Source organism: Cuculus canorus, chromosome 16, assembly GCF_017976375.1.
Source record: "Cuculus canorus isolate bCucCan1 chromosome 16, bCucCan1.pri, whole genome shotgun sequence".
In the NCBI taxonomy this organism is placed as follows: Eukaryota; Metazoa; Chordata; class Aves; order Cuculiformes; family Cuculidae; genus Cuculus; species Cuculus canorus.
Genome location: NC_071416.1, coordinates 8564089 through 8574918, shown reverse-complemented (window position 1 = coordinate 8574918; position 10830 = coordinate 8564089). Strand labels below are relative to the sequence as shown.

Here is a 10830-nt window from a genome sequence, read left to right as displayed (position 1 = left end):
CTGCCTGTCCTGCCCCTTCACTGTGACTCTGCAAAACGATGGGGCGGTGGCTGTGACGATGGCGCTGGCCCGGCCAGGAGGAAGCAGAGGGGCCCGGTTGGGTGCTGTGCTGCTTGGGGTGGAGCGGCAGGCTCGGATGGGCAAGCAGGAGGAAGGACGAGCCCAGGTCCCGGTGGCAACCATGGCAGAGGCTGAGGACCGAAGCATCCACACGCAGCACATCTCGGCTGTGCACAACGTGCCCATGCGTGTCCTCATCCGGCCCATCCCCGCGGAGCTGGATCCAGGCAAGGTGCAGAGCCTGGTGGAGACCCTGCAGGTGAGCATGAGCCCCTTGCCCAGGCAACCACCCGGGCATCACCTTGCCACATGGGGTGGCACTGCCAGGGACACTTGCAGCTTGTGGGGGGCTGGGGGGTCCATTACTCTCATGGGATCACCAGGCAGGGAAAGCCCTTTGAGATCACCAAGCTCAACAGTGCCTCGCGTGTGCTCTCAGGGGTCTCTTTCTTCCCAGGAGGACCCCGAGCGGGTGCCCCCCATCGATGTGCTCTGGATCAAGGGCAGCCAGGGTGGGGATTACTTCTACTCCTTCGGGGGCTGCCACCGCTTCGCTGCCCACCAGGTGCTCAACCGGGACACCATCCCCGCCAAGATCATCCCGTCCACCCTCAGCGACCTCCGCACCTACCTGGGCTCCTCCACACCCGACCTGCGCTAGCCTGGTATGCCGGAGGATGCATGGACCCCTGCAGCCCCCCATTCCATTCCATCCCATCCCATCCCATCCTGGAGAATGCATGGACCCCACAGCCCCTCATCTCATCCCGTAGGATGCGGCGGGGCCGGCAGGGGGCGCGATGGAACCGCGCTCGCCACCCCTAGAGGACCTGGGTGGGATAAACTGGAATGGGATAAACTGGGATGGGATGGGATGGGTTAAACTGGGATGGGATAAACTGGGATGGAGTAGGACAGGACAGGATGAACTGAGATGGGACAGACTGGGATGGACTGGGACAGGATAAACCAGGACAAGACAGACTGGGATGGGATGAATTGGGGTGGGATAAACCAGAGTGGACTGGGGTAGGATAAACTGGTATGGGAAAAGCCAGGATAGGATGAATCAAAATGTGGTGAAACAGGACAGGGTGAACTGGGTTGGGATAAACTGGGGTGGGATGGGACAGGACAAACCACAGTGAACCAGGACAGGATGAGCCGGGTTGGGATGGGATGGGATGAACTGGGGCACAACCCAGGCGGGAATGGCTGAACCAAGATAGGACAGACTGATCCAGGGCATGGCTCAACCAGGAATGGCTAAACTGGGATGGGCCGAAACGGAGCACACTGGAACTGGGCCAGGGCACAGCCCAGCCAGGGTGCAGCCAAACCAGGAAGGGATGGAGGCAAACCAGGAAGGGATGGAGGCAAACCAGGACACAGCCAGATCGGGGGACAGATGTATCAGGGCACAGCTGAACCAGGCACGGGCAACCCGTGGGTTGCCCCCTCAGTGACTCTGGGCTCACGTGTGTCCATATCGGGAGGACACTGGGCTGTGCCTGCTCTGAAACTGCCTACCCCAGCCCTGGACACATCCCGCAGTCCCCTTCTCTGAGGGGAACATGTCCGGGATGGGGCGGTGGGGACGCCGGCTGCTGCGCCTGGAATAAAGGTGATGAAAACCACACAGCTATGGATTCTGGAACTGGGGGAGGTTGGGGTCAGGAGCAGGCATGCGGTGGTGATACAGTACAGTGCAGAGGCCTGGCGCTTGCAAGAGCTGGCTGCAGGCAGAGGGGACAGAGACAGATGCTGGGACAGAGGATGGATGCTCTGCAAAGGGACAGATGCTTTGTGAGGGGATGGATGCTGCGTTCGGTACGGATGCTCTGCTGGGGGTGAATGCTGTGCAAGGGCATCAATGCTGTTTTCAGCATGGATTCTGTGCTTGGGGATGGATTTTGTGTTGGGGTGAGGATGCTGTGCTCAGGATGGGTGCTGCACTGGTGACAGATGCTCTACCAGAGTACACTGGTGTGCAGCTGAAGCCAGGGTCACTCTGGCTGTCTGTGGGAGCACATGCAGTACTGCCACACTGGGCTGCTGTCATTTCTGCAAACGCCACATCTTCACCCCATGTGCAGGCTGGAAAAAACTCCCGAGCATCCCCTGGGTATCTCAGCATCCCTCTGAGCCGGGAACCTTAGTCCAGGGAGGGGAAAGGCCACTGACTCACCCCACAGTACTGTGAGTCAGCAGCGGCACTGGGACAGGAACCACGGCCGGACACTTCTGCCCTTGTGCTGCCGCCACAGCCACGCTCCTCCCTGGATGGATGCTGAGCTCCCAGAACATAAACAGGCTGGGGAGAGGGTTTGGGAGGTAGGCATGGCTTCGCCACTGCCTGGTGTTTCCGCAGGAGCCGCTGGGGAGGAAGGGCAGGGTGGGCTGGGGGCTGCTGTGACTCCCTCTGGCCCCTTCCTTCATGGAGGTGAAACTGTGGTGTAGCAGAGCTGCATGTGCCACATCAAAGCTGCTCTCTGCCAGGAGGAAGCCCTGCAAGCATTCGTGGCGAGAGTAGCCCTGGCCCGCAGCTCCCTGGTGGGCCATAAATTTCTTAGAAGAATTGTGGCGTGCTAAAAAGTTTCCTCTTGTTAGAGAGCAGGGAGGGGAAAAGAAGGAGGTGGCAGCTCCTGCAGCAGCACAAGACCCTCAAGTGGATGCCCCACAGCCGGGACTGGTTTTTGCCCAGACCCTGGGCTCTGCCTCGGTGTTTGGCATCTCCCTTGGGCTCTGCTTGCCCTCTTCTCCCTGGGTTTGTGCCCTTTATGAAGGGAGATGGGAGAGAGGCAGCTCAGCAGAGCTGGGACCCCGCAAGCTGGAGTGAAACGAAGCTGCCCACATCCTGCACCCCTCTCTTCCTTCACTCCATGTGAGCTTCTTCCAGTGGAGAGACCAGCTGCAGGATGCAGCCTTCTAGCTTTCCAGCCTCTACAAATAGTGCCAGGACATTCTTGCCAGCCCTGTGGATGCCCCGTGCTGCTGCTCAGTGACACCAGCTGGGAGTCGGGATGAGTGGCAGCAGCCAAGGAGCTGTGTGAACATCCCCAGAGCTGACCAGCACAGCCATGGGGCTGCCACCATGCAGGCAGCATGAGCTGCTCCCCAACTGGTGCTGCCGGTACCTGTACCGCATCCCCCGGCTAGCAGAGGAGCAGATCTTGCCAGAGGCAGCAACCTCTCCATCGTCTCCATCCCTCCATAGCTTCATCCCTCCCTCCATCCCTCTGCCCCTCCATCCCTCTGTCCCTCCATCTCTCCATCCTTCTGTCCCTCTGTCCCTCCACCTCTCTATCCCTCTGTCCCTCCACCTGTCCCCCTTCCCTCTGCCTGACCCGCGAGGTCTCCGGTGTCGCGGGCTGACAGCCGATCCCTGCTGCCTCCAATCCATTCGTTCCAGTGCAGGAACAAAGGGGCTTTGTGGGCTCCCCCCGGCCCGGGCTGGCTGGGGGGGTCCCAGCTCCGGAACTGGGAGAGACTTCCCCGCGCGACAGGCGTGTAATGCCTTCCAGATCTGCAGCCCGGCCCACAGGTACAGCCCGGCAGGGAGAGGGGCCCGGGGCTCCCCACACTGCCCGGTGACCCGCCGGGACACCCCGCTCCCATCAAGGAGGACCAGCAGGAATCTCTGCCAGGGCTTCCACCGCTGGGAAATGCTCGTGCTCCCCAAACGGTTTTGCAGAACCCAGGTCCCCTTGAGGACATCTCACCACTTTTCCCCACTTTTCCCCAGGGGATCTCACGTTTGCCGGCCATCGTCTCCATGTGGGAGCGGAGAGAGATGTCCCATGGACAAGACCCTGTCCCAGCGGGAAGCTGCTGGGCTCAGATGCTGCATGCACCCATCTGTCCGGGACAGAGTTCCCCAAAATTGCCAGCAACCAGGCACCTCCTGAACTGCCCAGACTGTGTCCTGTGCTGGTCAGGGACTGTGGACAAGCTGAGGCCATGCAGCGCCCTTGGGACTCGGGATGGGATGGGATGGAATATGATGGGATGGGATGGGATGAGATAGGATGGAATAGGATGGACCAGGATGCAATAGGATGCAACAGGATGGAATTGAGATGAGGTGTAATAAGATGTGATGAGGTGGGATGGGAAGGGTCGGGTCAGTCCTCCCTCAGGCTCAGCAGGGTCAGCCCTGGCGTCCTGGCGGCCACATGTGCTGGCGTAGCCGCAAGTCTGGAATCCATTTGCCTCGCCGGCAGCAGTGTTTTCCCAGCAGGGCTGGAGCAGCCCCACGGGGCTGGGGGCAGCCCTGGCCCCCCAGCCCATCTGCTCCCTGTTTATTTTCTTACACTTAAAATATCACCTCCCAGATAAACACTCCCTAGAGCGGGGGACAGCGGGCATTTTCCCGCCAGTGGGGGTAGAACCCAGCCCTTGGGGTGCTCAGCACCCCGACCCCAGGGCTGCCCCCACACTGGCCAGCCTGCACCAAGGTGTGCCTGGCGGGTTGGTGTAGGGCCATGGCTGTGTCCCCATGCTCAGATAACGTCCCCTCTACGCCACTTGTCCCACACAGGGTCCCATGCACCCCTGTTCACCGTGCACACCCAACTGGTGCTGCCTACTCCATCTCCAGGGCTGTGCAGCCCTCGCCCAGGCAGCCAGTTTGTGTGGCCGGATCAGCTGGGAGAGCCAGGATGTCAAAACCAACTGCATCCTGGCACTCACTCAAGTGAGGTTTGCCATGCTACAGCCCCCGGCTGCGCCTCGTGCTGCCTGGCTGAGTCAGACCCGATGCGCTTGGTGTCAGGGGAGCTGGGGGGGGTCCAGGCACAGGAACACACGTCCTGTCCCACACGCCCACCAGGCAGCACAGGAAAACCTGGTTGCTGCCGCGCGTCCTCCAGGCCCAGCGGCTGCAGCATCCGCAGGCAGCTGGTGGCTGCACAGGCAGGGAGCCGAGCGCGTGCTGCTTCCCATGGCTCCCGTTGTGCCCCTGGCCAGGGCTGTGGGCTTGTTCTGTCTGTCTGTCCCAAGTGGAGGACCTGGCAGGTCAGTGGTTGGACACACAAGTGTGCAGTCAGGGTGTGCATGGCACTGTGCACACACAGATGTGTTGCATGCATCAGCACACACATGCACACACACATGCAGCTGCGTACATACATGTACACACCCCCTGCTCGCATATATCCATAAATGCACATGTATAGATACACACATCCGTGCACACATGTTCATACATGCATGGATGCACTTAAATGCATACAGCTGCATGTTCACACACGTGTGTGAATGAACACACATGCATGCACATATCTCTATCCGCCCCAGACAAAACGGTCTCCAATGCCTGCAGCTCCTTCCCTGCCCATGCGCTGATGTGCCCAGTATTCCACAGGCCACCAGCACCCCACTCGTGGCCGAGCCCCTCAGGAACACCCCTGGGGCCCCGGGCTCGCCCCACAGCCTGTCCCCGTCAGCTGGTGGCCATGTGTGGGGCGGCCGCAGCTGAGTACACAGTCCCTGCCATCCGTCTTGCCGCCTGTCAGGGCCGGGGGCTACTGTGGGCCCCCTGCCACAGCCCAGCAGGAGTCGAGGTGAGAGCAGGGGCTCCTCTCTCCTCGTAGGCACCTGCCTGCTCCCTGCCTGCTGCCCCAGCCCTCGTTCTGCCCCGAGCACCCCTGCAGGGGTAGAAACAGCCCCCATCCAGGCAGGGCAATTGCCATGAGTGGCAGAGGGTTGGGGTCCCTCGCCAGGATTGAGGGGTGGCAGGGGACAGAGCCAGCCAGGGGCACGTCCCCATGGTGGTGTGGACACCCGGCACAGCCCTGCACGCCCCCAGCCCCAGCGGCACCTCCAGCCCTCGGCCCCTCTCCCCACCGCCTGATTTACAGGCTCTGTGCAGGCAGACAAATGGCAAAGGAAAACAGGGCAGGGGTGTCCCGTCTGCGCCTCGCGGGGGGAGAGGGGCCATTTGTTCACAGCTTGCCCAGCCAAGTGGGCAGTGAACCAGTGCCGGTGCTGGCGCCAGTGCCAGGAAGCACTGCCACCCCTGCCACAGTCCCACCAGGGACATTGCGGTGACCCCCAGGGGCACCTAGCAGCCTGGAGGGCACCTCATGGACTCCGGTCCCACAGCCATGAGGCTTTGGCTGTGGGGCATAGTGGGACGTGATGCCACCCTATCCCATGGCCTCCGGGTCTCCCCACCAACCTCCTTATCCTGGGGTTTGCAAGCCCCCCACTGCATCCCACGGCTGCCACGGCAGCTCCCGGCAAGCCCCCCACTGGTCCTTTTCACCTTATTTACCACAGATTTCTCACAGCATCTCCCTCTGCGTGTGGGGACAGTGGCCAGAGGGGACCGCAACTGGCATGGGCCACCACCAAGCCCCACGGCCACATCCCCAGTAGCCCCAGGGGTAGGTTCTGCCCTCTGCCTTTGCCACTTGAGCTGATGCTCGGAGCATCGCCGAGCCGGGGAGCTCCGCTCAGCCGACCAAGGAAGGCTGGCATGAAGCCTCCTGCCTGCTCTCAGGGGCGTCGGGCTTGGGGTTGAAGACAGAGTGGGATCACAGAAACCTCCCTGGGCACCCAAAAAGGAGAGGGACCCACTATGGTGGTGCCTCCCCAGCCCTGCCAGGGATACCGGTGGCTCTGCTGCTGCCAGCTCAGCTGTCCCCCCACAGGAAAAGCCTCCGCTTCCACTGCCCACGCACGTCTTCCTCCCAGGCAGGAGGAAACACTCCTGGCTGCCTGCAACGCTGCCCATGCCCCTGCCCGTGTCCCCCTGTGCCCTCTTGCAGGGGGCAGGTGGAGTCCCAGGCCCTGAGGACAGAAGGACGAGGAGTGCAGAGCATCCCTGTGGGATGCCCTCACTGCTCCCTGCCACCCTGGGCACCCTCCTGGGAACAGACTCTGTCTCAGAGGGGCATAGTGGGGTGCAGGGACTCAGGTATCCCCCAGGTGGGGATGAGTGTCCCATCCAATAAATGTCCCAAGGACCACACCGGTGCCACCCACCACCAGCACCTGCCCCAACCTGGCTCCCGCATCCCATATACGCCATGTGCCACCCAGAGCTGGCAGGGAAGAGCCAGGCAGGGGCTGGGCGCTTGCTGCCCACATGCTGGCACTGCGTGTGGCATTGCTCTGCAGGCGTCGAGGGCTGTGGCATGGGAAGGTGGCCAGGTGGTGGCCATGGCACCATCTGTGGCACTGCCAGCGTCCACGACGGGATTGATCCGGAGCCTGGCTCCAGGTGCAAGGTTGCCTGCGTGCCGGAGCAGGGCCAGGCCGGTGGCCACAGCCAGCGCTGGCGAGGACACTGACCGCTGGCGAGGACGCTGACCACTGGCCGGCGGCTGGGAGGCCGGCTAGGGGTGGGCTCCAGCACCAGCCCCTCCCCAGTCCTATAAATCCTGATTCCCCCCACAGACAGCTGTCCCAGCCCTGCTCAGCCACCGGAGCGGAGCAGCAGCGGGAAGGCGTCCGGAGGCAGCTGTCGCAGCCGTGCCGCACGGGGAAGGCTCCCCGCAGCCTGGGGGGTCCCCCCAGCAGCGCCAGCGGCACGGCCGGGCACCCCACCATGGCCTTCACCATGCTGCGCCCCGTGGCCGCCCGCGTGCTCTACCCCGACCTCAGCATTCTCTCGGAAGACGAGGAGAATAGGAGTGAGAGCGACACGTCGGACCAGTCGTTCGGCTGCTGCGAGGGGGCCGAGGCTCACCGCAAGCTGCCACGCAAACCGGGGCCCATGGTAATGGTGAAGCAGAGGCAGGCAGCGAACGCGCGGGAGCGGGACCGGACCCAGAGCGTCAACACAGCTTTCACCGCTCTGCGGACCCTCATCCCCACTGAGCCAGTGGATCGGAAGCTGTCCAAGATCGAGACCCTCCGTCTGGCCTCCAGCTACATCTCCCACTTGGCCAACGTGCTGCTGCTGGGCGAGGGCTGCGAGGATGGGCAGCCCTGCTTCAGTGCCATCTACGGAGCCAAGGGTGACCTAGACAGCAAGCAGCCCCGCAGCATCTGCACCTTCTGCCTCAGCAACCAGCGGAAAGGGGTGAGTGGGGCGGCGCAAGGTGGGCAGCAGCCCTTGGGTGGCTGAGCAAGGCAGGGCGCTTGGATGGGGGGCAGCAGCTCTTGCTGGGGCTGAGTGGGGCAGGAGGCTCAGCACGTCCCTTCAGCCCCCGCCAGAGGTTTTGGCTGCTCCCGGCCAAATCCTGCTCGTAGCTGCACGCCCACAGCTCCCGCTCGCGTCAGAGGGCCGGGCTGCTCCCCCACATCCATCCGGGCCGGGAGGTCTCGGGGGGTTACACAGTGACCCCAGTGCAGGGGGCATTTGGCTGTGCTGAGGGGGAATTCAGAGCTCACAGGCTGACCCCATCCCTGTCTCTGACCCCGTAACTGTCTCTGACCTCATCCCCGTCTCTGACCTCATCCCAAACCCCATCCCCAGCCGCCAGCCCCCCAAGGGCCATGGAAGACATGTTCCGTGCAGCTCGTCTGTGTGATGCAGCCAGACAGGACACAGCAGACATCCCATATCGGGGGGGCGGGCAGGGGTCCCAATCCCATGGCCCCAGGCAGGGTGTGCCAGCGGCAGCAGCAGGGCTCCCACATGGGCTGTGGTGCAGCGCCCCTGCTCTGCTGAACCCCAGCACCCTACAGCTCAGGGGGCACCTCCCCCATGGTGACCCCATTCCACTGCCTGCACCGGGGTCCCAGGTGCCCCTGACCCGGCAGGAGGCAGGGTGAGGGTCTGGCAGCAGTGGGCACCCCCAGCAGGACTGTGGGCAGTGAGTATCACACCCACCACTATCCACACCAGATCCCCAAGTCACCCCATGTGCGACTCCATGTGGGGCACACTCATTTCTTGGAGGGCTTTCAGTTTCTGCTGCTTGTTTTTTAACTGCTCCTCCTGCTCCCATCCTCATCCTCGCTGGCCAGACTCTGCCGCCTCCCCAGCCCTGCCTGGCAAGACCCCTGTCCTTGGCAGAGCTGGGACTCCCAGACAGGGCTGAGCTGTGTCCCCGTGCTGCTCCCCTGGGGCTGGAGTTGGGGGGCTGGCACAGTGCTGCACCCCACGGACGCATCGCGGCCAGGAGCTCCTGTGGAACCCAGGATCTAGGGTCAATGGCAGGAGCTGAGCCGGGCTCCAGGTCTGCGACTGGGCTGGATATTGACTGTACTGGGCTGGAAATGGGCTGTACTGGGCTGGAAATGGGCTGCACTGGGCTGAAAGGGGGCTGTATTGGGCTAGAAAGGGGCTAGAAATGGGCTGTGCTGGGCCATGATGGGCTGTGCTAGGCTGGAAAAGGGTTGGGCTGGAACTGGGCTATGCTGGGCCATGCTGGGTGGGGCTGGGCTGAGTTGTCGGGGCAGTACTGGGCTCTGCTGTGCCTTGCTGAGTTATACTGGATGGTACTGGGCTGAAGCTGTGCTGGGAGGTGGGGCTGAGCATCCTTATCCCCAGCACAGCTGTGAGTCTGTCCAGGGCCTTCAGTCTGTCCTGGGCTGTGGGTCTGCGCTAGCTCAGCTCCAGCTCCGCTTGCAGCTCTGAGCGTGGAGGCACTGAGCAACCATGCGGACCGTGTCCCTGCAGGGTGACGGGGCCGTGGGTGCCCCCTCACAGCAGACACCCCTCAGCCACCTCCCCAGCCGCTCACCAGGCACAGCCCTGTCTGTTTGTCCGTGCCACGCAGCCCTTAGCCACCACGGGGCACCAGGTGCTTCGGAGCAGCCCCTCTGTGCAGAGCCAGCGTGGGGTGACAATGGGCAGGAGCACCTCAACACCTGCAGCTCTTCCTCCTCTCTCTGCAGGGCAACCGGAGAGACCTCGGGGGCAACTGCCTGAAGGTGCGGGGGGTGACACCCCTGCGAGTGTCGCGGAGATGAGCCGGGGTCCGGCAGCACACGCCTGAGACAGCGGCAGAGCCGGCCGGAGCCTGCTCATGCCAGCCCAGGACCGGAGCGGGGAGGGAGGGGGCTGCCCGCCCCAGGTGGCAGCAGCCGAGCCCAGGACCACAGGCTGGCACCGCACCGACACCGGCCCCGGAGCGGGCAGCGGGGCGGGAGGACGTTCCCATGGCCAAGGCCACCCGCGCGGGGATCAGCTGGGGAGAGTGTCCCTGCACCCCAGGGCTGGACTGGAAGCGGCCCGCGTGCGGCTGGCATCGAGGCACCGAGCGGACGGTGTCGCAGCCCCCGGGCATTGGTTGTGCACGGGCAGCCGCTTGGAAAATAAACCTTATTTTTCTGATGGGCCGGTGCCTCCCTCCCACCCTGTCGTGGGGCATGGTAGGGGTGCGGGGGGGGCCTGAGAAGGCTCTGGACCCCAGCCCTGTGCCCACTGCTGCTCTGTGCCAGTGTGACCATTCCGGCTTTCGCCATGGGCCCCAGAGGGATCCATGTGGGGTGAGACCCTGGGCACGCACTGTCCTCATGTCCCCAGGCCCTGCTGACAGCTCTGGCCACGCCAGAGCTATAGGAACCCCAACATGGTCTGCGCTCTGCTGTGCCATGGGATAGGGACAACACTGCCAGCCCTATGCCAGGAGCGCCCAGACAGCAGCTTGGGGTTGGTGTTGGTGTCACTGCCTTTCTGCCTTTCCCTCTGCTTGGCATGTCATGACTGCCGTGACCGCCACTGTCACTGCAATTGTCACCACCACCACCACAGCTGCCACCATCACCGCCACTGCCACCACAACTGCCACCAGCACCATGATTGTCCCCATGACTGCCACCACTGCTGTGATTATCACCTCCGCTGTGACTGCCACCACCACCACGACT

At 63.2% G+C, this 10830-nt stretch overlaps 2 protein-coding genes across 2 annotated transcripts; both read left to right on the top strand.

Annotated features, from left to right (window-relative positions):
* Nucleotides 1-6: 6 nt before the first annotated feature.
* SRXN1 (sulfiredoxin 1) lies at nt 7-1415 on the top strand. The gene is made up of 2 exons (XM_054081192.1): nt 7-319; nt 521-1415. The coding sequence occupies exons 1-2, from the start codon at nt 59-61 to the stop codon at nt 719-721; spliced, it is 462 nt and encodes a 153-aa protein (XP_053937167.1). The 5' UTR covers nt 7-58; the 3' UTR covers nt 722-1415.
* Nucleotides 1416-7465: 6050 nt separating this feature from the next.
* On the top strand, nt 7466-10219 carry TCF15 (transcription factor 15). The gene is made up of 2 exons (XM_009562648.2): nt 7466-8092; nt 9856-10219. The coding sequence occupies exons 1-2, from the start codon at nt 7616-7618 to the stop codon at nt 9928-9930; spliced, it is 552 nt and encodes a 183-aa protein (XP_009560943.1). The 5' UTR covers nt 7466-7615; the 3' UTR covers nt 9931-10219.
* Nucleotides 10220-10830: the final 611 nt, after the last annotated feature.

What these genes read in the sequence shown, in the direction of transcription:
- SRXN1 (XM_054081192.1), top strand. Translation starts at nt 59, where the DNA reads ATGGCGCTGGCCCGGCCAGGAGGAAGCAGAGGGGCCCGGTTGGGTGCT. An exon ending in GCCTGGTGGAGACCCTGCAG is followed by an intron (nt 320 to 520) that starts GTGAGCATGAGC and finishes TCTTCCCAGGAG; the next exon opens with GACCCCGAGCGGGTGCCCCC.
- TCF15 (XM_009562648.2), top strand. Translation starts at nt 7,616, where the DNA reads ATGGCCTTCACCATGCTGCGCCCCGTGGCCGCCCGCGTGCTCTACCCC. An exon ending in TCAGCAACCAGCGGAAAGGG is followed by an intron (nt 8,093 to 9,855) that starts GTGAGTGGGGCG and finishes CTCTCTCTGCAG; the next exon opens with GGCAACCGGAGAGACCTCGG.